The 26099-nt window shown below is 59.3% G+C and overlaps 3 protein-coding genes across 4 annotated transcripts in view; 2 read left to right on the top strand and 1 right to left on the bottom strand.

Moving 5' to 3' along the window:
• LMNTD2 (lamin tail domain containing 2) lies at positions 1 to 4623 on the top strand. The gene is made up of 14 exons (XM_044919531.1): positions 1 to 419; positions 830 to 917; positions 1052 to 1207; positions 1497 to 1568; positions 1649 to 1737; positions 2062 to 2357; positions 2596 to 2740; positions 2805 to 2852; positions 2966 to 3155; positions 3239 to 3358; positions 3448 to 3644; positions 3935 to 4050; positions 4132 to 4196; positions 4388 to 4623. Exons 1-14 carry the CDS (start codon positions 1 to 3, stop codon positions 4517 to 4519), a joined length of 2133 nt encoding a protein of 710 aa, XP_044775466.1. The 3' UTR covers positions 4520 to 4623.
• LRRC56 (leucine rich repeat containing 56) overlaps positions 4611 to 26099 on the bottom strand; it is a 22271-nt gene continuing 782 nt past the window's right edge. Inside the window, exons 2-13 of the mRNA XM_021692149.2 lie at positions 22064 to 22137; positions 21393 to 21580; positions 17669 to 17756; positions 16964 to 17024; positions 9323 to 9419; positions 9050 to 9250; positions 8090 to 8273; positions 7523 to 7699; positions 7378 to 7442; positions 7043 to 7179; positions 6711 to 6844; positions 4611 to 5463 (exon numbers count right to left, since the gene is read on the bottom strand). Coding sequence (XP_021547824.1) covers positions 5120 to 5463; positions 6711 to 6844; positions 7043 to 7179; positions 7378 to 7442; positions 7523 to 7699; positions 8090 to 8273; positions 9050 to 9250; positions 9323 to 9419; positions 16964 to 17024; positions 17669 to 17756; positions 21393 to 21569 — 1665 coding nt within the window. The 5' untranslated portion in view covers positions 21570 to 21580; positions 22064 to 22137 and the 3' untranslated portion in view covers positions 4611 to 5119. The remainder of the gene's footprint in view (positions 5464 to 6710; positions 6845 to 7042; positions 7180 to 7377; positions 7443 to 7522; positions 7700 to 8089; positions 8274 to 9049; positions 9251 to 9322; positions 9420 to 16963; positions 17025 to 17668; positions 17757 to 21392; positions 21581 to 22063; positions 22138 to 26099) is intronic.
• The window catches only part of HRAS (HRas proto-oncogene, GTPase), a 3547-nt gene continuing 3355 nt past the window's right edge, over positions 25908 to 26099 (top strand). For both annotated transcript variants that reach the window (XM_044919209.1, XM_044919210.1), the window contains exon 1: positions 25908 to 26057. The gene's annotated coding sequence lies outside the window, so the exon portion shown is untranslated. The remainder of the gene's footprint in view (positions 26058 to 26099) is intronic.

Here is a 26099-nt window from a genome sequence, read left to right as displayed (position 1 = left end):
ATGGCCCCTGAGTCTTGCCAAGAGGCTGAAGAAGCTGAGAAAGAGGCTTCCTTATCCCTGGTGGACCAAGAGCCAGTCAATGGCCACCTGCAGCCTCCAGCTGGCACACCCCAAGAACCAGTGGCTCCCACATGCCCACAGGACACCAAGCCCAGCTCTCCACGGGTGGTCTTCTCCGTCAACCTGCAGGAAGGAAGGGAGGGAGGGGTGGTCAGCCCCTTGGGCCTGGTCAGCCAGAGGGCAGGGCCTGATCGCTGGCACTGCAGGTTGGCCCCTGAGTCCCTGGACCCTCGAACCCTGCGGCTGCTGTGGGGTCAACGGGAACTAGAGATCCAGGCCCTGCGGTGGGCCATGCAGAACCACCAGGATGCCCGGCATTGCCACGTCCTGCACGAGGTGGCTGGACTTCCATCTGAGAGGCGAGCAGCCAAGCACTAGTCCCCCAGCCCAACCCAGCCTCTGTTCTGGCCCAAACTCCTGGTTTTTGTCTGACCCCATCCCCAACCACTGGTCCTGACCGACACTGCAACTTGATTCTTACTCTGACCTTTGCCTCTAGCCCTAAGCCTTACCTGGATCCTGACCCTCTACCCTAACCCTGAAAAAGTGAATATATTGTGAACGCGCCCAGATCCTAACTCTGAACACACTTTTAGTCACTGAACCTAGACCCCACCTACAACCCAGACTTCTCAGAGCCAGACCTGGCCTAGCCCCCTGGAACTCTGTGCCCTTGGGCCCCCAGTGTCAGTGAAGAGGGGCCCCTCCTTCTCCCTTCCTTGGCTACTGACCTCGAGTTGGGGGCTGCTGAGATTGCCCCTTCCCCCAGGAGCGCACGCAATCAGGAAAAGTTCCTGCAGAACCAGGTCCAAAAGCTGACTCTGGAGTTGAAAGAACAGAAGAAACAGGCCCAGCTGGTGAGGGGCAGGTGGGATCAGGGAGTTGGGCAGGGGACCCAAGCTGGGATGAGGATCAGGGGCCAGGTAGGGGTTGGCCTTGGGGGTCGGCACCTGGAGAAGACCCTGCCCGCCTATGCACCCTCCTGGAGCAGGAGAAGTCCCAGCTGGAGGAACGTCTGCTGCAGACCATGACCACAATGCAGCAGCTGGAGGCTGAGCTGCAGGCCTTCCAGAAGTCCTGCCTCCTGCAGCTGGCCCGCTCCTCCTGGGTGGGTCGCATACTACGATCTTCTACCGGCAGTGTGGAGGTAAGCCCCACTCAGCCCACCCTCCTGCCTCCCGTGTCCCCCTCCCCAACCCTCCTTGGACATCCCCTGGGTAGCCAGTGTCTCTCCTTTGGGTGCTTTTGCTGGGGGGAGGGGGGCTGGCCTGCCTGGGAAGCCTGTCTCCCCTCAGGACCACGGGGCAGGGAGGAAGGAACCCCCTGGTTCCGCCAAGTGGACGCACAGCAAATGTGTCTCTCAGGTGCTGGTGAGGTCAAAGGAGAGAGGCTCTTTCCCCAGCCCCTGCCCACTGGCCTCCACTCCCCCTGTGCAGGTGGTAACTGCAGAAACCCTGATGGACTTCAGTGACCTCTCTGAGAGTGAACAGGGCCCCTCCACCGGGGAGGTAAGCAAGGCCCCCATGTGCTTTCACAGCCGGCAGCCCTGCGGGATGGGAGGGCCACATGCCTGTTGCTTCCTGACCAGGGTTTCCGGCTGGAGGACGTGGACTGGAACAGCATTGCCCAGCGGTATCCCAACCTCTTCATCAACATCGAGTCCAGCTCAGACCAAAAGTAACTTTGCTGGTCAGGCAATCCTCCAGGGGTGCAGGGCAGGGGGGAGAGCGTGCCTTGGCATATGTGGGCCAGAGTCCAAGTTCTACCTTTAGTGTGTCTGGACAAGTAACTCACACCTTCGAAGGTCAGTTCTCTCATCTGTAGGATGAGGTTCACAGTGAAGGAAAAGGGCTCCGGAGCCCTCATGGTCCTTCCAGGAGCCTTTTCCCTAGGCCGGGTCCCGGGGTGCCCCATCCATCTTGGGGAGGCTAGATGGGCACAAGGCTAGAGTCTAGAAGCCAAAGCCAGCAGCCGCGAGCAGATCAGCACTGTGGCCCACAGGCATCCACGACCCCTGCCACCCCCGCAGTCCCCACCATTGGACGAGTGGGGCTCGGAGCTGCGCAGACAGCGCATGGAACAGCGTCTCAAGAGTGTCGAGTGGAGTTCCCTGCCCTTCGTGGGCACTAGCAGCTCGGGGGGCGTGGACTCCGACTCCAGCAGTGGCCAGCCGGCTGAGCATTATCGCATGCAGAAAGTGACAGGACACCCACCCGGCACGCCAGGCTGCCATTCTTCTGAGCTGACAGAGGCACGCTCGAGGAGCCTCAGCAGGGAAATGCAGACACAGCCTGAAGGTGGAGTGGAGCGGGCCTCCCCAGTTACCACCCCCCCCCCAACAGGGTTATGATCTCTGCCCAAAGCCCTAAACACCGTGTCCCCCAACAGCTTGGTCTTCACAACTGCCCAGAGCAAAGCCACTCCTAGGGATTAGGGTGGTCTTGGATGATAAGTGCTGCTGTCTCGGCACTCTGGCTCCAAGACCCCCCTGCCCCCCCAGGCCCATACTTGGAGTTACATCTCTGCTTCCCTCAGCCTCCAGGGTCCAGCCCTCCTGCTCTGGATCTGAATCCGGGAGCTGTTCCTCTCCCAAGTGCACCCTCAGGGTGCTGCAGGTCGGTCTGGCCTCCCATGAGATGTCCACAGTGGATGCTCCATATGGAGGTACCCCTTCCAACAGGTCTCCTTTCCCTGGATCTCCAGAAAGCCCACCGGGACCAGCCTGGCAAGTCTGTCCTGATGAGGGAGTCCTGTGCAGATCCAGAGCACCCACATTCTGCACACCGTTGGAGGTGAGGGGGTGACCCGGTGGGTCACAGCAGGAGTGGGTCTCGGCCAGGGCGCAGTGGAGGGGTGCCCACGCCTCTCTGCACAGTGCCCCTACTCTCCCTGCTCCTCACCCCAGCCCAATGGGTTCCTGCCTGAAGATCGTGGCTGTTAACGGCCGGGAGAGGTTTGTGCGCGTCCTCAACCAGTCGCTGGAGGAGACTGCGGACCTGGGTGGCCTGAGGCTGCAGCAGCACCTGCATGACTTCCCCGTGTGCACATACCGCTTCCCGCCGGGCACGCTGCTGGCGCCGCGGCACCACATCACGGTGCGCCCCGCTCCCCGCGAGCCCCCGTGGCCCCGGCTCAGGCCCCCACCACTCCTCACCCACCACCCCATGATGCCCACCAGGTTTGGGGCGAGGGGCCCCGCAGCACCAAGAAGCAGCTGCCCTCTTCCTTGGGCCAGGAGCCCGTGCAATTCCGCTCCAGCCGGGGATGTGTGACTCTCCTCCTGAACCCCAAGGGCAAGGTCAGTGTGCACCCCAGTCGGAGGTGGGGTGGGGGTTGAGCCCCACGGGACGGGGGTGACCGCTGTGCCCATCCCGGCCGGCCCCGCAGGTCCTGAGCGAGCATAAGGCCCGCCACTGCGTGTCCCCCATCTCGAGGATCTTCGCTGACAACACCGATTTGTCCATAGACCGCTTCCCGCTCTCAGAGGCGGGGCGTGGGGCTCACACCTGGGAGCAGAAGCCTGGGCCTCAACACTCCCACGCCGGCAGGGTGCGGGAAGCCCGGGCCAGACGTCGGAGGCCCGGGTGGGCACCGCGGTCCCTTGGTCCCAGGCCCCACCCTTGCAAAAACCGTCTCCCCAGACTCCCTGTTAAGGACCATTCCCCTACCTCAGGTCCAGTCCCCTCTGGGGCCGCTCCCCAAGCCGGTTCCTGACCAGGGCCACCACCCACCTCCCCAGGTCCCGTCCTCTCCAGGCTCGCCCCCTAGTAATTCAAGACTACTCCCAGGCCCCCCGCCTCCCCAGGCCCCTTCCTCTCCAGGACTGCCCTTCCCGCGGCGGGCTCCGGATCTCACGACCCCCTCGCCCCACCAGGACACGGGTCCTCTTTCCCCGGCTGAGCACCAGCAAGATCTTCCGCCCACGGGAGGTGCCAGCGCAGTCCGAGGCCGCAGAGACCCTCGCGCCGGAGCTCCTGCCCTCCATCCCCGGTGAGCACGCAGTGATGCGGAGGGAAGGAGGGCGGGCAACTCGCCAGGGAGGTGGGAGGCCCGCCTGACCGATCGCGTCATTGTTCCCCGCAGAGGCTGGGCTGTGCCTCGAGGACTGCCAAGCTAGGCAGGAGCACAGGGTCCGGGTGAGTGTGCGCGCGCGGGCTGTCCCGCGCCCCTTCGCGGCCCTGCCCCCTCCGTGCAGCCCTCCCCCGCCCCCCCCAGCCTCGCGCGCCTCTCAGGCTCCGCGCCCCTTCCCCTTCCCGGCCCTGCCCCCCCGTGCAGCCCTCCCCCGCCCCCCCCAGTCCCGCGTGCCTCTCAGGCTCCGCGCCCCCAGGTATGCCGGAAGAGGGTGGACCGGAGCTGCCCGATGGTGGTGCTGTCGGTGCAGAGTGCGGCTGAGAGCAGATACGGCTTCCGCTTCCTCCCCTGCCCGCCGGTCACCACCGACTGGAAAGCTCGGTTGTAGGGGGTGGAGGGCAGCGTGGGGGTGGGCACCAGGGACCGAGGGGCCGCGCTGGAAGAGAGTCGTGGGAGGCAGGCAGTGCCGACTGCATAATTTATTGAACCAACATCGCCTACGAAGTAAACGGCATTTATGTACATGTGAGAGTCGAAAAGGATTCGCTTGGTCTGGGGATACCCTGCCCCAGGGGAAGGAAACTGGCTTCTCCATTCCTGCGTGGGCGAGGACCTGCACATATCCGCCGGGGATGGGAGGCCTGGCTGTACCCTGGCATCTGGAGGGCCTGCCAGAGAGCTGATGGGGCTCTGCTCCAGCCACCTCGGCCTGGGCCTGGTAGAAGGAGTGGGCAGCTGGGCCAGTGCTGGGGACCTGGGCTCTCTTAGCCTGGGATCTTTCTTGTGCCTACCGCTAGCGATCCCAGCCTCCTAATCTCCTCCACCAAGAAGGGTCTCTCCTATGTCAAGCCCATTACCCACCCCCCAATACACCCCCCGAGATGCTCTGGGTTCCATGAAGCCAGAGTTCACATGGGGCTCCCATGACCACACTGGAGCTCCTTGGCCTGCAATCCAGGCCAGCTTTGGCAGTGGGTGGGGGGTTACACTAGGGGTGGGATTGGGCTGGGGTGATAGGGTTCAGGTGTGGCATGCACTGGAGGCGGGGGGGTCTGGCTGCTGGATCCGGTGCTGGCTTTGGGCCTGGACATCCTTGGGCTCTAGGGCTTGGGCCTGAGGTCACCTCCAGGGCTCTCAGATCCGTCACTGTAGCCAATCCCTGCCCTAGGCCAGGTCCCTGCCCTAAGCCAGGCCCTAAGCTACACAGGGCTCTGAGCCTCCGCCTCCGGAACTGCAGGCCTGTGGACCCCCAGTAACTGTTGCTAGAATCAGAAGGCATGGGTGTCTTGGGAGGAGAGGGGGTCAGGTTATAGCCCAAAGTCCTGGAAGGCTCTGGAGAACAAGGAAAAGACAGCTTGTCAGACAAGGGCCTCCATAGAGATCACTAGGTGTGTGTGTGGGGGGTCACCACAGGCGAGGTTGGCAGTGTCCACTGTGGCTCCTCCCCCAGCCCTTCACCCCCCCCCCCAAGGCAGCATCCCTCTCTTCCATTTCCCGTGCTCCCCTGGGAGGCTGTGTCCCTGCAGCCCTGTGACTTCTGGTAGTTGCTGGGGATGCAGAGGCCACAAAACCTGGGCTCTGGCTTTGGGTCACTGGTTCACATCCCCAAAGTGGCCCAGGCCAGGTCCTAAACCTCTGCTATAGAGTGAGCCACTGGCATTCCCCCAACCCTGCTCAGGGCAGACTGGGCGGTATGGCTATGGTCACCCCATGCTGACCGGACCTGGCCTGGAATGGGAGGCTCCAGTACCCTTTTTCCCCTGAGTCCCCACTACCTGACATCACTCCTCCACCTGGCTGCCCTGCCTGTTCTCCCTCATCATCGCCCCCCAGTAGTTGACAGCTCTTGACTAGCTGGTCTCAGGGCCCACCCTTTCTAGCCCCTCCTCCCCCCCCCCCCCCCCCAGGCACCTGCCAGCACATGGAAGGCAGAGGGGTTTGTCTGTTGTGTCCCTGTTCCATCCTGGCCCTTTTGACTCCCCAACCCACAGGAAGGTTATTCGGCCAACCTTTAAGCCTGTGTACCTGCTGCCCCCTGCTTACAAGGCCCCGTCCCAGACTTGCCCACTCAGTTCTGCCAGTCAATTCAGACCCTTCTTCTAGGAAGCCTCCCTGGACCCTGCTGTCTGCGGGGTCTCTCTGCCTTGCAGTCCCTCCTGTGTTTGTTCCACTTGGCCGTGGTCACTCTGAAGCCAGTGTCCTGAGCCCAGCACAGGCCCTGTGTGCAGGGTAAGGGCAGCACCCTCCCTGCCATAGTCTGGCCCATCTGGTAGCCTCTCTCTCCATTGGCCTGTGCTCTGCTCTGTGCCCAGTGGGCCTGTCCTGGCCACTCATTGCCACCCTGCCCTCTCTTTCAGTCCAGACTCCCTGCTCACAACCCCCTCTGTCCAGCTCCTGTGGCCTGATGATCCCATGGGCTCAGGGAGGAGGACTTGAGATTAGAACCCCTTAAGTGTAAGCGCCCCCCCCGCCCCAGGAGAGGACCTCCCTGTTGCAGCCCCTCTCAGAGTCCAGCTGAGGAAGGGGGCCCAAACTGATGAATGCTAGTCTGGGGCAGTGTGTGGGGTCACTCTCAATACCTGGGACCAGGCATAGGGGGCTGGAGGGAGTCTTGGGCCTAGACTTGTCCTCTTGCTCTTCAGGGCCCCTCCATGGGCCCCAGGGGGCTGTGGCACCTTCTTGCTGGGACTCCAGGGACCTACCAGGGAGGGGGCTAGAGTGGGGGGGAGGGGGCTGCAGCCCTGCCCTTAGAGCCAATTCCAGATGAGTGTGCTCCTGGGATGATCCCCCAGCCTCAGGCTCCTATGGCCAGCCCTCCCGCCAACCTGGGTACCCAGGCAGTCCCCAGTCATGCCCTCCCACCAAACAGGACATGCAGTGGTAGGTCTTGGTTGGGGTGAGGGGCACCCACCGCAGGCGCAACTCCCTGCAGGCCGGAAGCCTCGCCAAGGCCAGGGGGTCACTGCTGTCTGTAGAATCAGGCCCTGGAATAGAGGCAGCCAGCTCCTTCAGCCTGTGTGGGGGCAGCTGCTCTGGACCTGCCCAGGCCTAGGGAGAGAGAGGGCTGGTTTGGGGGCACAGCCTTCAAGGGGGCTGGGTGGGGAGTGCCCTGAAGATAGAAGGAGGGGGGTGAGAGCTGGGGCCTCTGGCTAGCGATGGCTGTGGGGCAGGGTACTGTCAGGCCAGGACGCTGGTCCCCTGTCGTAGTCCTGGAGTCCTGACCCAGCTGGGGGTGGCAGGGCCTACCTGGCATTGGTGTCGACGCTCCCGCAGGCCTCTGGTGGGGTTCCCGCAGAGGACTCGGCTAGCCCCTAAAGAGGAGGATATGGCTGGGCCTGGTTTCGGGTTGAGGGGCTGCAGGGTCAGCTTTCTGCTGAGATGGGTTAGTTACCATGGGTGAGGTTGCTGGTGTCATCCTCTGGAGCTGGGTCCTTGGGAAGCAGGCTTTCAGGCAGAGGACCCCCAGTGACCAGTAGGGAGAGTGGCCATGGCCTGGGGGCCCATGGCTGGGTCTCAGGCAAGGAGAGCTCGGAGCTGAGTTTCTGAATGGGGGCTCCATGGGGATGATCTGCCCGAGGGTCAAGATCAGAGGTCACGGAAACCCACACCAGCTGGCCAGCCCAAGAGCCCCCCCTCCCCCAGAACTGTCCACAGACCAGGGACCCCTGCCACCCAACATCTGGGTGTCTGGAGGCCCATGCCCCAGCAGGTGCTGCTCACAGGGAGGTTATCCTGGCCTGGGGGCAGGTGTGCAGGGCTCTGGGAACAAAAGATTCAGGCCGAGAAGGGTTAGGAGATGTGGCTGTCCATCTCTGCGAGGCCTAGGGGTGTGCTCGGGGTACAGAGCTCTCTTCCTGGGGATGGTAGGGGTGGCAGCCTCTTCTGAGGCTCAGTCAGGAAGGTCTCCAGGCTGGGTGGGGCAGCCCTTGCTAAGAGGACCGGTGAGTGGCTGCCATACCCAGCCCAGGGAGCAGGCCATCCAAGACAGTGCCCTCCCTGATGGCCTCCTTCACCATGAGCCAGTCCTGGTCCAGCTTCCGGGAGGCCGGGGGGCCTGTGTGTGTGGCTGGTACCTCATCCAGGACCTGCAGCTGGGGGATGAGCTTCCTCACCTCTGCCCGATAGTTGTAGCCCCGCAGCACCTGCAGGGGGGAGGGTGTGGCAGGCCTGGGTCCAGTGGGCCCTTCAGGCCAACTCTATCCTGTGGCTGCTTTCTCCAGACCCTCTGTGGGGCAAGGCAGGGGAGCTGAGGGTTGGTGATGCTGGCCCACCCTGCCAGGGCGGGCCTGGGTCACTCTGGGCCAGCAGGGACTTTGGGGACCCTGGGCTCTCACCTGTATGTGATCTCACTCTCTGGGCTCACAGCCAGGGCCCAGTGGTGTCCTCTGGCCTGTGGGGCTGCCCTGAGCTCAGAGCTGCGGCCCAGCTGGGCAGCCCTGTACACCGATGGCACAGCACAGAGCCTAGCAGGGCAGGAGGCATGAGCCCCAGGTGTGCACGGGCCCACGATGTCTGAATGCATTCCCACCTAGGGCACGCCCAGGCCTGTGGGGGACGGAGGGGGCTTTGGACTGGGCCTGCACGCACGTGTGTGTGTGTGTGTGTGTGTGAGAGAGAGAGTGTGAGATTCCATGTGCAGACTGAACCGACTTCACGTGGGTGAATTATGGGCCGGGGGGCAGCGTGTGTGCACATGGCCCTGTGGGGCCCTGTGGGGTCTGGTCCGGGCCCAGAAGGTCTCCAGCAATACAAGAGAATGAGCTCATGGTGAACAAGTCACAGGGTGCAGGTGGGCCATGCCCTGGAGACGTGACCTGGGGATGCTCCCGTGCTCAGGTGGGCAGAGAGGCCCCTGGGACTGTGGGGGGGCACAGAGTGCCTCGCCCTCCTGTGCACGGTGGGTGCCCACCACACGCACCTTGTTGGAAGGGCTGGGCGCTGGCCGCAGGCACACCAGGTTGCCCTCCAGGGTGAGCGTGGCCAGCCTCGGGCACAGCTGCAGGAAGCGCACCTGCCCCAGGTCCTCCACGCTGTTGCCCTCCAGGTCTAGCACCTCCAGCTGCTGCAGCAGGCACAGCGGGCTCAGGTCTGAGACGTTGTTGAAGGAGACGTAGAGTTCCTGGGGCGGCAGGGGGCTCAGCCAGCGCTTGGCCTGGCACCCTCTCCCCAGCCCAGGGCACCACAGACCCACCTTCAGGGCCGGGAAGGAGCCAATGCCATCCAGGTCAGTCAGGCCGCAGCGAGCCAGCCACAGCACCTGCAAGTGGCCCAGGGAAGTGCCCAGGTCTCTGTAGAGGGCAGGGTTGGCTGGTCAGCACTGTTCCGGGCTGGAGGCCTTGTCTGTATCCATGAAGGCCCTGTGCCAGCCCTCGTGCCCTTCCACCACCCACATCCGGCTCTCTCCAGGCACAGGGGTGCCTGTGAACTGTGGCCCGTGTGTGGCAGCCTCCAGGCCGGGAGCCCCCTGCCTCCCTGCATTCCCTCCTTGCTGCAGCCTCCTGGTCTCCAGCACCGGCAGAATCCACCTTTTCCTTCCCCTGGAGGGCCCGAGGCGGGGGGGGGGGTGGGTGGGGGGTGGGCGGGGCCAGGGGGTAGGCAGGAGTAGGGTGGTGGGGCCCATGCTGGACAGCTTGGCTGGGCCCCACCTACTGCCCGCTGCAATGGGGGCGGACAAGGTGGCCCCCTCCCCAGTGGGTTCAGCCCCGGGGCCTTCTCCCTTCCTCTCTCTCTTTGGCCTTTCTTGGGGATGGCTTCCCCACATTACAGCCCCTCCCCCGGCCAGCTCTGCCTGCAAGACCTCCTCCACCCCTGCCCAAGCCCTGGACGTGCCTCTGTCACCTTCTCTCTCCCCTGCAGATGGGCAGGCCAGGGCTCTCTGGGCCCTGCCTTTGGGGTCCTCTTGTCCTCGGCGTCCCCTGACGGGGCATGGGCCCAGTGTTCAGACCCTTTCAGTTGGCTTCTGGGATGGTCTGGATGGTATTTCTTTTGCATTTTCCCTGTGTTCCCTGTTCTCACGTATAGAGCTCTGCCGCCAGCGTGTTGGTCCTCCGAGAACGACCCTTGTCTCTGGTCGTCTCTGTCCCCTTTACCTGTTGTTGCCTTTCATTCTGCATTCCGGGAGATTTCCTCATTCCGACCTTGGCCCTGACATTTTTATGTCGGCTGTCCTATGTCTAATTCTGAAGTGCTCTTCATTGCTGATCCTTTTTCATGGCATGTTGTTCTTGTCTCGAAGATACGGAGAAGCCACATCTTCTGGTCTCTCACGACATTAGTTGAAGAAGTTTGGAAGTTTTACTCCCCTCCCGGCATTGTCTGGTCTCTCCCGGGACCCTTTGTTTTGACCTTTTCCTCTGTGCTGCAGGGACCCTAGTATTTCTAATTATACTACTAATAGCTTCTTGGGCATTCAAACTGGGAGCGAACGTGTGGAATCCTGCTTGGAAGATATGAGCCACTGGGGGCCCTGGCATAGGGGGCTTCTCTGCCCGGCACGAGCTGATGGCGGGGGCCAGTGGCTGGGGGTGGGGCAGACCCGTGCGTGACTCCCACGCTTGCACCTGCGGCTGCCTGTGGGGTGGGCTGCCAGGTCTCCCTGTGTTCTCCGAGTGCACCCTGCATTTTTGTGCCAAGGACTTGGCCCCTGCCCCTCCCACTGCTCAGATGCGCCTACGCTTGTCTCCTCCTGTCAGCCACGTGACATAAGGATGACGCCCTCAGGCCCCTCTTCCAGTGCTCACGCTCCCTGCCGGATGTCTGACCGCCCTTTCACCTGGCCAGAGCCCCCTAACCTTTCAGTTACGGAGACGCCCCGTGTCCCCAGCCTGTGGCCCGGAGTGGATTTTCCCATCATCTTGTAATTGGGCTGAAATGTGTGTCTAGTGACTTCTTCAAGAGGGGTCAGTCAAACTATTTTCCTTGGGCTCTAACTCATTCAGAAACGCTGGCTGGGCATGAAAGTCTTGGTTCATGCCTTCTTTCCACGGTTCCGTCTTCTGGCTTTGAGTGTCTGTGTGGGGAAGTCTGAGGAAAACTTCACTCCTCGTCTTCTTAAAGGAAGATGCGGTCTCTTCCCTTGGCCGCCTCCAAGTCTCATCTCTGTGTCGGTAACTCTGTCAGGGTATGCCTGCCTTGCTGTTGGCGGGTCACGTTTGATGTTTTCTTTCAGGCTGTAGTTGAACGTCTTCTTTTACGTCTGAAGAGTTTTCTTTAATCTTTAAGCATTTGTTCTGTTCTATAGTTTCGGTTTGCTTCTGCCGTGATCGGTTATGCACGTGCCAGACTGTCCATCTGCCCCCCGCCTCACAGGCTTCTAGACTGCATTCATGCACAATGAACTGTACCATTCCTGTCTTCCTGTGCAATCTCTCGACGGGGTTTCCTGCAGTATTTCTTTCAAGTTTGTCTTCATTTCTGAGCTGGTATTATTGTTTCATTTCATCTGTGTTCAGAGTCTGTGCAGGGGAGACTGGGTGCTATGTGCCCAGCTGAAAATGGGGAGTTCTATTTTTATTGGGGAATAACTAACAGTTTTTTTTTTTTTTTGCTTCATCTCAGATTAAATAGGAAAATTACCAACTATTTAGAACTAATGACAACAAAGCATACAAAATTTGTGAACCCTGCCTAAAGGTGTACATAAAGAGAAATTTAGGGGCGCCTGGGTGGCTCAGTCGTTAAGCGTCTGCCTTCGGCTCAGGTCATGATCCCAGGGTCCTGGGATCGAGCCCCACATCAGGCTCCCTGCTCAGCGGGAAGCCTGCTTCTCCCTCTCCCACTCCCCCTGCTTGTGTTCCCTCTCTTGCTGTGTCTCTCTCTGTCAAATGAATAAAATCTTTAAAAAAAGAGAAATTTACATCCTTAAATACATTTATCCAAAAAAAACCCCCAAAAAACTGGAAGGATTACAACAATTAAGCTGAGTATTTAGCTTAAGGAGCCAGTAAAAGAACAATAGCAAATTGCAAAAAGAACAAGAAGCGAAGACATAATAAAGATTAGAATGAAAGCAGTAACAACCAGACAGATTGTAGAGAAGACCAGCAGAGCCCAGAGCCGATTCTTCAAAAAATTAATGGACAACCTCCAGCAAGACTGATGAAGGCTAAGAAGGAGACAATGCAAATAAATACACACCATCTTAAAAGAGGAATAGTTATAGCCAGAACAACAATTAAAAGAAATAGAAGACCACTATAAACAAAGTACATGCCAACATTTTTGGAACTGTAGATAAAGCCGGCACCTAAAGAAATAGAAAAGCTGACACCCCGCACCCCACCCCCCGCCAACCCTGTAAGTCCTCAGATCTGTACTGGTTTTAGAAGTAAGTTCTAATTAGCCATCATGGAATAGACACTCGATCTTCCACAATTTCTCATACAGGAAGTTTCGAAATTAGAGCAGCTGAACAGAACAAGAGGAGGGAGAGGCAGCCTGGGAGTCAGGCCTTGACCCCAGAACCGGAGGAGCATAATGCCAGGGGGTTGAAGGGAGTCCCTAGTGAACATGGGCATGAAAATGCCCAGCAGATAGGATTTCAGTGTTACGGTGCTTGTAACTCAGCGCAATCGAGTAGAGTCCCGTGCACTGATCGCCCAGAGGTGAATTATCACTTTCTGACCATGCTGACAGGGCAGAGAGACTCAGACACACACCCACTCAGATAAAAGACAGACCAAGAGTGCCCGCTGCCGTCTTGGTAATTCCGAAAACCAGCTTCAGAAGGTAAGAAAAAGAAGCATGAGGGCTGGAAGTGAAAGACAACCCTCATCATCAAAACGGAAACCCCAACGGAATTAACAAACTATTTGAATTAATTTGAGTTTGGCAGTATTGCTAAGGCGAAAATAAAGACACAATATTGCCAGATACAAGACCCATGTATAAAACTCAACCGTGTTTCACTGATTTAAAAAATGTGTTCTAGGGGCGCCTGGGAGGCTCAGTCGTTAGGCGTCTGCCTTCGGCTCGGGTCGTGGTCCTGGGGTCCTGGGATCGAGCCCCACATCGGGCTCCCTGCTCGGCAGGAAGCCTGCTTCTCCCTCTCCCACTCCCCCTGCTTGTGTTCCCTCTCTCTCTGTGTCTCTGTCAAATAAATAAACAAAATCTTTAAAAATTAAATTAAATTAAATTAAAAATGTGTTCTAAATCAACATAATGTTTCTCTACACTTGTAATAATCAACCAGAAATAGAATAGGAACAGGACTTCCTTCGTGATCATAAAAATACTATAAATGTGTGGGAATTACTTTTGTTCTGGTTTCAGGGGACTCTGGTTTCACAGGGGACCGGTGTCCTGCCCCGTTCCAAGTGGCAGTGGGGTAGCTTAGGAGGTGTGCCTGGTTAGCTCGTGCCAACCCCAACTCCGTCCTCTTCCCAGCGGCCGGTGTAGTGAGTGTCTACACTAGAGCTCTGCCCCGAGAAACGTAGGGAGAATGTCAGGAACCTGCTTGTTCTCAATAGTAGACACAGGAGGGCATGTCCCCTGTTACAGGATGAACCAAATGCATGTGTTAAAGTCCTAACCCCCAGCACCCCAGAATGTGACCCTATCTAGAGCTACAGTTGTTGCAGATGTAATTAGTTAAGATGAGCTCACACTGGAGTGGGGAGGGCACTATGCCATCTGGTGTCCTTATGCAAAGGGGACCTATGGACATGGACATGGACACAGGGAGAATGCCGCGTGAACGTGAAGGCAGATTGGGCTGATGAGTCTACAAGCCAGGGAACGCTGAAGATTGCTGGCAAAGTCCCACAGGAGGAGAGGGGAATGAAGTGGGTTTTCGCTCACAGCCTCGGAAGGAGCCAGCGCTGTCCACCTCGATCCTGACTTCTGGCCTCCACAACTGGGAAAGAATACATTTCTGCCACTCAGGCCACCCTGCTCGTGGTGCTCGGCTCATCAGAAATCTAACACACTCCCTCAGTCCGCCTGCGAGGATGCCTGTGCCTACAGAAGCCGTCGGGTACTGGGAGGGGACATGCATGAGGATGGAGGGCCACATGCTGTAGGGAGACTGGCTGAATGAACCTGACCCCAGGAGCCAACGCTGGGCTTCTTGTCGGTTCCACGGGAGACGGAGGTTCTTGTCTGTTCTGTTCACTGATGCATCCTCAGTGTTTAGAACCGGGTTTGGCCCAGATACGCATTGTTGGACACAGGTTTCTATGCCTTGCAGCTGAAATCTAACTGATAGCATTCTGATAACAAACTTTGTAGGCAAGTTTAAAGACTCTTAAAAATATAAAAGAACACATGAATGGAGAGCGATCTCATATTCATGAATGTAGATGACTTAGCAAATATTCCAAATTAGCACATGAATCTTTTTTAATTCCAAAAAAAGAATTCCAGAAAGATTCCTGTGTGTGAAACCCAACCAACAGTTCATAAACTTCAAATGCAAGAAGTGTTCAGGAATAGCTAGGTCATTTTGGGAAAAGGAAGACTAAGACGAGGGTATCCGACACGAAGCAATGAACACAAAGCCGTACCAATACGAGGTGCAGGACCAGACCGACAGATGAGACGGAGAGCTCCCATTGTCTCATCCACATGTGGGCCCCCTAAGTGGCAGAGTGGTGCCACCATCGGCAGGGAAACGGGATTGCTGGGTAGATGATGTTGGGGAAACAGACTCCCTACATGGCAGGAAATAAAGCTGGGTCCCAACCTCATGCCACGGTTGAAGGTGACCTCACAGGTAAGTGGGATGAAAGTAAAAGGTGAGACCATAAAAGTGAATAAGAGAAACAGTAGAATATAGCCCCCTGACTTTGGGGGTGTGAACGAACTTCCTAAATAAGACCCCAATCACCAACCAGAATTGATGGGACAAATCAAAACGAAGGGTTTCTGTTCAAGTGAAGGCCGCCACAGCTGGGGTGAGCGGGAGCACCTTGCAAATCTAAACCACACTCAGCCTACGCAAGAACCAGAAAGCAAGAAAAAGAACCCACCTGAAGAATTGGTACAAGGCATACGAAGAAGCAAGACTTGACAGCATCAGCAGAGAAATGCTCGCGGTTAAGCTGTAGTGAACGGCTAGTGAGTGTGCTTCTTCCACACAACTCGTACTGAGGATCGGCCGCTCTTGTGTGCCGCTGACTGGGGTCGGCAGCGCCCTCCTCCCGCGTCCGCGGCTGTCTGGAAGCAGCCCCACTGAGGGGACTGTTCTTCATGCCAGCAGGGGCCGAATTCTCTCTCAGCTTCCGATGGACGGACAGACACTACGTTAAAATTATTTTCCAGTCCTTAAGATACTGCCTGAGATTTTATTTTATTTTATTTTCAAGTAATCACTACGCCCAACATGGGGTTCGAACTCTGGACCCTGAGATCCAGAGTTGCGCCCTCTTCTGACTGGGCCAGCCTGGCGCCCCTCCTGCCTGAGATTTTAATGTCCTGAAAATGGCTGTTATCAGCTAAGTCGTAATAGGAGCTTACTGGACTGTCATGTTTCATTAGTTCCCTTTTACGAACTTTTGTCCACCTTCAGCCCATGGACATTAGCAAACATCCCGTGGCCAAGTCTCAGGATCTGATAATAGAAAGAACCGCAAGACTCATTATGTTTCTCACTATTGTCGCCAAGGGACAGAACATGTTTTCTTGCAGTTTATGATCTAATCATTTTTCTTGGAATTGAATATTTTGTGTTGTCACAAATGGTGTGTCAGATTTCTTAGTTTTATAATACCTTCCACTTCTCTTTATAACCTTCATCCTTTATTTTACATGCTCTTCATGTACCTTATTCTTCATTGAGCTCGTTAGTACGCCTTAACAACAAGAAAGGAATAAACACGGCTTTTCGTCTTTGTTAAGCTCTCAGTCAGAACACTGCTTCACCACGCATGCGAGGCGTGTCTCCGAACACCGTTTCCAGACCCTCGTGTGCAGGTGCAGCAGGTGCCACGACGCCTGGCTCACTGCTTCTCTGCTCTGCATCTTGGGCCACACACTGAGGGCCACATGGTCTTCCAACTTTCTTTGCTTCCATTTCCAGATTGTCAAGTGTTCTATTAAATTCTTTTTGATGTTTCTTTTTAATTTTATTTATTTATTTGTCAGAGAGCGAGAGCACGAGCAGGGGGAGGGGCAGAGGCAGAGGGAGAAGCAGGCTCCCCGCTGAGCAGGGAGCCTGACGCACGATTTGATCCCAGGACCCCGGGATCATGACCTGAGCTGAAACCAAGAGTCAGATGCTTGACCGACTGAGCTGCCCAGGAGCCCCAAACCAGCAGTGTTTTCATGCCACCCATTTTGCTAGAACACCTAAAATGGTCTGATATTACTTGGGCTTTGTTCTTTCCAGCCGATGAGGTAAACAAAGGACATCAATCTGTGCTTAGTCTTGAATTTTGTCTTTTAAGTTGATTATTAAAGTGCTGTTGTGTTTTATGTGAGGCCGTGCTCATCTGCTCTTCTTGCTGGGCATGAGGGCTGATGGGCACCAGCATGACCCCCAGGCTCCCAGCCCCAGAGGTACCGGGACACCCCAAACCCTGAAGGCTTGGGTGGTGTTGGGGCACCCACTGGAGACTGCTTGCTGGCTGGGGAGCCTTCACTGAAGGTCGGGGGCACCTTCCAGGCACCCCACAGTCAGCCACACGACCTGGTGTGACCGGCCTGACACTGAGCACAGGCTCCGGGTGGCATGGGTCACCCTCAGCTGGGGCCTCCACCCAGCTGGGGTGGGTGACATGAGCTACATGTAGCAGAGTCAGGCTGGAAGGGTGGGCATTAGGGCCGGGAGATGGAGACAGCAGGACACCCAGGAGCCTCTCAGTGGGGAACCCCCTTGCCCAAGAGGGGCACTCACCTCACGGAGCCCAGGCAGCTGCCGTTGAGCTTCAGCTGGCTGAGGTTGGGCAGGTGCACCCCTGCGTGCCACAGGAGGGAGAGGTGGGTGACAAAGCCTTACTCCCTCACTCACCTCTCTGCACCCTCGTCAGTGCCCCGTGGCTGCTCTGAGTCCTAGTGCAACCTCAGGGCCCTGTGCTCACGCCTGCGGCCTGCCTCCAAAGAAGCAGGCACGAGCAGGTGCACCTGAGCGGACCAAGCCACCCGGAAGGCCAAGAGGCCACGGGACTCGGGAGTCTGCTTGGAGGAGGGGAGCCTCATTGGCATGGGTGGGGCCACCACCGCTTGGGTCCTGCCGCTGAGCCACGTCCCAAGCCCAGCCACGGGAACCCCAGACCAGAACCTCCATCAGCTCGCAGCACTGGGTACCAGAGCACAGGAACCCCCTAGCCGGTGTCCCTGTGCACCCCAAAGCCCCGGCAAAGTGATCTGAGTTAGACTCTTTTGAAGAAGGGCACTGACCCTGCAGGACAGTCCTGATCCCTTAAAGAGGGGTGCAGCATGGGCCTGTGGAGTACGGGGTGGGCCTGTGGGGCGCAGGGCAGGCCCGTGGGGTGCAGTGGCGCACAGACCAGAGCCTGGCTGGCAGCACTGGAGCGGATGGGCCCTCAGAAAGAAGCTGGAGCTTGCCAGTGGCGGGGTGTGGACAGGGAGGGGCTCTCACCAAAGTTCCCCAGGCTGTTCTCACGGGTGTTGACACACATCTCCAGCATGTTCACCAGTCGAAGGTCGTCTACCTGGGCCAGGGCCCGCTGCGGAAATTGATGAAGAGTCAGCCCTGGGGACTGCACAGTGGTCACTCCCTCCCAGTGACATCCCTGCCTTTGGCTGTGAGGCTGTGACCGGTGGCAGACATTTCCCTGCCCCCTCTATGCTGACCTCAGCCGTGGATGGCTTGCCTGGTGGGGTATGAGGGCACAGAATGGGAACAGAGCTAGTAACTGTGCTTGGCGGGTGGGCCAAGATGAGCACGGCCTCACATAAAACACAACAGCACTTTAATAATCAACTTAAAAGACAAAATTCAAGACTAAGCACAGATTGATGTCCTTTGTTTACCTCATCGGCTGGAAAGAACAAAGCCCAAGTAATATCAGACCATTTTAGGTGTTCTAGCAAAATGGGTGGCATGAAAACACTGCTGGTTTGGGGCTCCTGGGCAGCTCAGGAGCCTGCAGAATAGGGCCTGAGGGGTGCCAGTGTCTAACGAGACCCACGGAACAGGCCCCAACGTGACAGTGGATTTAGGACTGGGTTGAGGGCTGATGTGAGTGCTGCTGGGGTGGGAAGGACAGATGCCCATGTCCTGTGGCAATGAAATGTCTCCTGAGATTGTCTCCTGGGGCGGGCTGGATGGCAGAAAGCATGCATGAGGAACTTGTCATATTGAGCGGAGAGGTGCCAGCACAATGTGGGCGGAGTAAGCTTGGCTGCACTTGATAAGGTGCTGTGAGACACAGGGTTCAGAGGGTAGGGAGGGAGCCCAGGAGATTTGGAACCTGTGGGTCTGGAAAATAAAGTGGTCTCTCAATTCCAATCAGCCAAACAAAAAGCTGCGAAGGTCTGCAGGTAGGATGACCCAGTGAGTCTGTCTCGGGGAGCAAGCCAGGTTGCTCCATGCACCTGCAGAGGCTCTGGGGCTCTCAGGGGAGGCCTCCGGGAGCTGGTGGCCCTGTTTACAGTGACTGAGTCTGCAGAGAGAACTGTGTCCAGACACCATCGCAGGCTCTCGGCACCCGGCATCGACTGGATTCCACCGTGTTGAACAGCATGTGTGATTGTGGACCTCTGATCACCAGCATGCCATGGCCTGGACTGGGGTTCATGGAGATCGTCCGAAACGACAGTGTTTGGGGCCATGTTCTCCAGCCAGGAGCCAGGCGGAGAAGGAAGGAGGTCCCAGGATGGACAGAAGCCCCACAGGGACAGAGCAATCTCTAATCAAAGTGTGTTCCCAGCACAGGGCGCCCAAACATTTGTCCAGTGGGTGTCAGTGCCACCGGACTTCCGTCTTAAGGGGGGGAGGCTGGTGAGTTACCCTGCTGTTCCCACCCTGCCGGCTGGCTGTGGGGGCCACACTGCTCTTCATGCTTCCCTGGGTCCTTCTTCGGATGCACCCAACGCAAACACTTTCTCCCAGGACGCAGACTCACCTGATGTGTGGTTAGTGGGGACTCGGGGGGTGTGAAGGCTCTGAATGTGGAGGCAGGTGGGCCATTGCTCATAATTGTCACTCTTCCCCTGAATTAGAACTGTGTGTCCGTTCCCCGGCCAGTGACAACACAGACCCCAGAGCAGGTGGCCTTGTCCATGCTGGGCTTGGCCAAGGGGGCCCTCAAGTGTGCATGTGTGGTTCACCTGCTGCTTACCCCCAGGTGCTGACCACGAGCAGGGCAGCCCCATGTGGCCCCTTTAGCCTGGATCCCAGTGGGAACCCAGTGCAGACCCCAAGCCTGAGGACGGAAACCTGTTGTTGGAGCCAGAGCCTGGGTGGTCTGTGGTCAGCGTTATGTGGCCATAGATGACATATGGGACACAGAAACGCACCAGGCCAAGGTGTTGGGGAAGGAAACCTGCCAAGGACTGCCACAGGGTGCCATAGTGTCAACAAGATTCACCCAGGAGCAGTCTGAGTGGGCACTGCCCTGAGGATGACAAGGGGCGTCCATGTGGACCTGAGGAGACAGATTCACAATACTGTTTGCACCCCACCTGGCCTGATTTTGTAGGGATCCCAGGCTGTACAAAGCCTTCTGTGTGGCAGGGACATCTCCTGGGGGGGGAGGGTGTCCCACTATCCATCTGAGGAAGACACAGTGACCATACATACTCCTGCAAAAACCCTCCCTGTTGGGCACCGTCTCCCACAAATGAACACAAAATGAAAAGGAAATGAAACAGAGATTCCGGTGAACACCAGGAATGTCTGCAGCTCCCGGCCTGGCTCCTGGTGTGCGGTACTGGGGGGGTGACAAGGCTAGGCCCACCTCCAGGTCCAGCCAGGGTGTGGTGGGGGTCCCTGCTCTACCTGCACCTTACTCCTGGCACTCCCTGCCATGGCCAGGCTGGACCCTCCCTGTCCTGCTGTCCAGGGCGGGGAGCTCTGTCCCCAGCCAGCAGCTCTGTCCAGTAGAGGAGACTCCAGCTCCGTGCACAGGTCGGCCAGTGCCCAGAGTCTCTTCTCAGGGTCAGGCTGTTGTCAGTGCAGCCTGGCCTCCCTGTGGCCCCAGGAGGGCCACCCCAAGCTCTGTGCACACCGGCCCCTCCAACAAGCCCACCTGCTGTGTCTGAACCCAGACTCATATGTGCGGAGGGACAGGACCCCAGAGCTGGCCGGTACAGAGGTGGCCTGCAGCTGTGGGCCTGTCTCTGTCCCCTGGGGCAGTGTGGGGGGCTGTTGAGGAGCTGGTGGGAGGGCCGTCCTGATGGGCTCCATGCTGGACCAAGACCCGGGACGATATGGGCCTGCAGGCATGGCTGGAGGGCCGCACACACAGAGGAGCCAGCTTGGAGTCTGGGGAGGGGGGCCTGGACTGAGTGTCCCTTCCCCCTTCACTGATCAGGCAGCGCGGATGCTTCTGTGAGTTAGTTGGTTAGGAAGACGGGCAGAGACCTCGGGTAGCCAGGCTCCCTTCTGCATGTTGGTGAGCATGTCATCCTCGGGTCTCCAAGGGACCCCTCTCCAGGCACCTCACCCTCTTACCCTGTGCAAGGGTGCTGTGGGCCTAAGGGCTGCCTGTACCCGGTGGGGCCTGCCCCCTTAGCATGGCCAACAGTGGGTGGGGTGCGGAGCTGCCCAGAGTGGGTGCTGGGTGAGAACCGGGAGTCAAGAGGGCTCTGCATATCTGGGTGGGCCGCTGGGTGGGAGTGGGGGGGCGGTAGGTTTGGGAGAAAGCCTTCACCAGCTGCCCCAGATAACGGTCAGTGGGATCCTAGAATGGCCCCCACTTAACCAGCCCGCCCCGGATGGCAGGGCTCCGTCGTTTTGCCTGTGGCTTCGTTTATTCCTGGCGGTTTGCATCTCTGTGTGCCATGCACGCGCATGGTCTGCGGCCCTGCCTCCCACCAGAACAATGGCTGCTTGAACCAGGGGCTTCTCTGGTTCATGGAGCCGTTCATGGAGCCCAGCACACAATGCGTACTAGGCAAATACTTGTGGAATTCCTGCCTGGCTCATTCCTGAGTGCCTGGGGGATATCTGCATCACCAAGCATCTGCGGTTGGCCGTGAGGGTGGAGCAGGTGCTGGGGACACAGCAGGGCTAAGAGCGTCCATCGGCCAGGCAAGGCTAGGAGGGCTGAGGACTGAGTGCAGGCTGGACAGCGACCCTGCAGTGGTGCCCCATGCGGACCCCTGAGGCCTGAGCCCCCAGCCCCCCAAGCACTCACCAGTCGGGCAGGTGACCGGTACTCCTCTACCAGCTGCTCGCCACGGCTGTCCCTCTGGCTGCCTGGGTCCTTGCTCTGTGGGCGGGGATTGTGCAGGCCTTGCCAGCTCAGCTCCCGCACTTGGACAGTGGCTGTGCTCGGCCAAGGCCCGTGGGCTCTGTCCCAGGCCTGGTCCATTCACATCCAACCTGCCGGGATAGGCAGAGGGCAAAGCTACTACGCCTTTGCACTTCCTCTGATCTGCAGCCTGGCTGGGACCCTGCACAGCAAGCCTTTGGGGCTCATCCTGCCTGCCTCTGATGGGTCTCTCACTCACTTAGTCTCAGCCTGCCTGGGGGCTCATGATGGCCTCGCCATCACCCACTCAGCCTTAGCTCACACCCCACTGGGGTCTGGGTGGGTCACCTCCTTGTGTTTCTGCTCATCCCCCAAGGTCCACAACAAGGGTGCTGGTTCCAAGCTTCTCTATCTGAGGTCCTGCCTAGGCTCTGTGCCTGAGGGGGGCCAGTTGGCCCCTGGTCATCTTTGCTCCGTCAGCTGTGACCAGCAGCAAGCCATTGGCTCAGGCCCAGTGCTGTGCCTCCCCGCCAATGATCTCCAAGCCTGGGGGCCCAGGACCAGGCTCTCAAGCATCCCCCCCACCCACCCCTATGCCCACTGAGCCCCCTCACCTGGAGGCAGCTGCCTTTTCCCACCATGGGTCAAACATCCAGATAAGGGGGCAGCATGGGTCTTCAGGTGGCACCTGCAGGAGAGAGTTGGGGTGGCATCCTGGCCAGGTCCCTGTGCCAGGGGACTTGGGACAGGCCAGGCTGAGGTTATAGGGCCCATAAGTGAGCAGCTGTGGAGATGGTCGGGGCTGTCAGTGTGGGCACTGGCCCTTAGGTCAGATAGGGGACCTGGACTGGCTGATAAGACAGTCAGATGGTGACTGACTCCATCCTCTTTCCAAAAGGGGTCCCGGGTCTGCCACTCTGGACTGTCTCTCATGGGCTGGCCTCCTTGGCACCCTGTCCCTCCTGAGCCCCCTCACCCTCAGGCTCCAAGGGAGGTTGTCCAGGGTGTCCCTGGACACCTGCACGAGGCTCACTTGGCATTGCTCCTTTTTTTTTTTTTAAGATTTTATTTATTCATTTGAGACACAGAGACACACACAGAGAGAGAGAGAGAGAGAGAGAGCATGAGCAGGGGGTGAGGCAGAGGGAGAGGGAGAAACAGGCTTCCCGCGGAGCCAGGAGCCCGATGCGGGGCTCGATCCCAGGACCCTGGGATCAGGACCTGAGTCGAAGGCAGACGCTTAACGACTGAGCCACCCAGGCGCCCCTTAAAGCTGCAGATGCCTGGCCTGTCCCCTGACCCTGGAATCATCTCTAGGGTTAGAGCCAGAAGTCTGCCTGGAATGTTCTGGGCACTTCCCTCCAACGTGGGCTGAGCCCTCGCTGATTGCTGCACCTGCGTTGCCCCCTGCCCTTCCTGGATTTACTTTCCTGATCAGTCTGACTCCTTCTGTTTTACAACTTGTTCTTTTGAGCGAGCACTTCACCCCAAGACAATGTGGGCTCTGTGCAGGCAGGATGCTTGCCTGCTGTGTCCATAACACACAGAGAGGGGCTCTAAACTATTTTCCGGAGGAATCAGTGAGTGTGGGGAGTGCACATTCTAGCACTGCTCTTATCTCTCAACCCCCTGGACACATTCAAGCTGCATCCTCTCCCTCACGCCTAGGGCTGGGAGAGTGGCCTCTGGGCTTTGACAGAGGCAGTGGAAGCAGCTGCTGAGCCCTGGGACAAGCTGCCCAGGGCTCTGTGTGCCTCAGTGGCCTCATTTGGAAAGTGATCTGTACACTTAGGATCCAAGAAGGTTAAGGCCATGCAGGTGAGCCCCAACATATAGACTCACAGGCTTTCCAGCCAGGATTTCTTTCCAAAAGTTCCCTCTGCTGTCTGCCTTCCTCCAGCTGGTTTAAAGCCCCAAGGCTGGCAGGAGGACCCCACCACCGTGCCTCCTGGGAAATGCTGCTAACCCCCATCCCAGGCTCGTCAGTCCTGGGGTATGGGCCAGTCAGGCTGCAGCCCCAGGATGCCTTTGGGCAGCATTAAGGGCCAAGCCCCCTGCCTTTCTTTCTGCACCTGACGGCAGCTGAGGAGGTCCTACCCCTGACTAGGCCCAGCATACTGGTCCCGTCTAGCCCAAAGGTCTCAGGGTCCAAGGAGCAGGGCCTGGGTTGGGGGCTGCAGCTGTAAGCACTGTCCCCTCGCGTTCATGCACGGGCTGGGACTGTCTGTTCATGGCTCAGCCCCACCCTGCCCTGCCACTCTGGGAGCCCCACAAACCTCCCAAGTTGGAAACCTGTGGGCCTCTCTGTCCCCACAGCCCAGGCTAATGCCAGCCCCTGGCCTGGCTCATCAGCTCTCTGGGTCCCCTCCTCAGTCCCCACTATGGAAACTGCCAGATCCGAGTCTGGGTCCCTGCCTCCCTCTCCCCCGCAGGGGCAGGGCCTGGAGTCCCTCCTATCCCGTGACTGGGAACCCCTCGGAGCACGGCTAGGGGTTGTGGGCAGCGCCCCTGGAGGACCAGATCGGACATCTAGGGGTACCATTGAGTCTCCCACTGGCTTTGCTGCTTCATCCTAGGACCCGTCCTCGGCCTCAGTTTCCCGCCAGGAACGGGGGAGATACAGCGAGGCCTGCGGCCCCAGGCCCAAAGGCGTGCTTGGCTCTCACCTGAGGGGTCGGTCTCGGTGCCACGGCCCTGGGCGCCCTCCGCTGCCGGGCGCTCACTCCGACTCGGGGTCGTTCTTCCGGTGGCGGGGTTGCGGGGCCTGGGCACCATGGCAACGGGGCCGGGGCATCATTTGAATACTCAAATATTCATGAGGCCGCGGGAATCTCCGTGCCTCCGCGGTCGAGCCACGCCCCTTAGCAACGGTTGCTAGGGCAGGCCGGCGGGGGCGGGGCAGCTGCCAACCCGGTTTGGGATCTGGAGGGTAGGGCCCCACGCGCTGGGCGCCCTGTGGGCTGGGAGGGAACCAGGGGCGGAGGTGAGACGCCATCAAGCCGCGGGGGTGGGGGGGCCGGACCGTCCGGCCAGGTGTCCGCCCCTGAAAAGGCGGTGTCTGGTGGAGACCAGCGCCCACCTTTCCCAGCTGGGAGGGTTGTCCCTGAGGCCCTGGCCTTGAGGGATGTACCCCCGCCTCCAAGTGTGGCCGATGCCAAAACAAAAGGAAGCGCTGTGGCAAAGGACCCCCTGAAGACGAGGGAAACCCAGACCTGGACACCCGGAGGGGAGTTTGGAGTGTCCACGCTCGCGAGGGATGCCACCACCCGCTTTCATTTATGCGCCTTTACTTCGCGTCTATGCGCTTCAGGCGCAAGCCCGGCTCTGTTCCAGCCACCGCGCAGTGCGCGGGACGGCCAACCCGACACAGCCACGGCCCGTGGGGTCGGTGATGTGGTGGTGGGGGGGCGGCCCCCGAAGGGGTCCGCCAAGGTCGCGGCCTGCAGGGGGTGAGCTCCAAGAGAGCAGCACCGAGCCGGCACCGGAGGGGATAGGGGATGGGAGCAAAGCAAGGTTGGGCTTTCTGTGTAATGCACCATTCTGTCTTTGTAAATAAGAAGGGTGTGTTTATGCACAACTTTGAAATTTTAAAAAATGTTAAAACCATGTCTTTTTGAAGGTGCGTTTGTGCTTGGGATGGGGGGAGATTTCAGTACACCCCCTCGAGCAACTTTTGGGTGGGATTTGCTGGGTACCATTTGTTAAATTGGGCCACACGGTAAGCTTCTGCAGGGTTGAAACCACTGGGTTCTCCCGTTCCGGAGCCACCTGACGGGAAGAATGGTGTAGGGCAGTCAAACCTCCGGCCACTGGGGGTCCCAGAGGCTTCCGGCGCGGCCCGCGCCTGCTCTGGGCGCCTGACCCTCGTCCTGGGGGGCCTCTCCGTTTTGCTCCAGACTCCCCCCCGCCCAGCCCGGGGGGCGTCCGCGGTGCTGACCCTCCACCCTCCCCGAGGCTCGTCCCTTGACTGGCCCTTCCGCTCCGGGGTGGGCCCTCGGTGGGCTGCCCGTCGCGGCGCGGGAAAGCCCTCCCGGGCAGGGCAGGGGCTTGAGCCGGACCGCAGCGACCCCGCCCCAGTCTACAACAGCCCGCGGTCCCGCTTTCCTAAGGGGCCTCTATTCCTCCGGAAGAGTTCGGAACCTTTCCGGAGAAGCCGTCGCCCCCGAACCCGCGACCCCCGCGCCCTCGCTGTCCTCCCGCCCGTCAGAGCCCAGCCCCCCTCGGCCGCGGCCCACGAGGGCCTCCAGGGCCGGCACCGCCCTCCGCGCCGTTTCCCGGAAGCCCCGCCCGGCCGCGGCCCTTGACGGGCGGGCGGGTCGGCCAACCGGAGCAGGGCGGGACGGGGCGGGACGGCCCCGGGGCGGGGCCCGGCGCCCGCGGCCAATGGCAAGCCGCGCCAGGCTGACGGACGGGCGCGGGGCGGGGCGTGCGCCCGTCTCCCGACCCCCCTCCCCTGAGTGTCCGCCGCCCGCGCCCCGCCGCCCGCAGCCGGAACCGCACCCTCCGCGGACCGAGCCCATGCGCTGGGCGAGCCACGCGCCCCGGCCCCGGCCCCTTTCCCCGCCCCCGCCCCGGCCCCGGCCTCGAGGGCAGTCGCGCCAGTGAGCGGTGAGTGCGGCGGGGGCGGGTGGGGGGCGGGCGGCGGCCCCA

Source organism: Neomonachus schauinslandi, chromosome 11 (genome assembly GCF_002201575.2).
Source record: "Neomonachus schauinslandi chromosome 11, ASM220157v2, whole genome shotgun sequence".
NCBI lineage: Eukaryota > Metazoa > Chordata > Mammalia > Carnivora > Phocidae > Neomonachus > Neomonachus schauinslandi.
The sequence above is the reverse complement of the archived record's forward strand: the minus strand, read 5'-3'. Positions and strand labels throughout refer to the sequence as shown.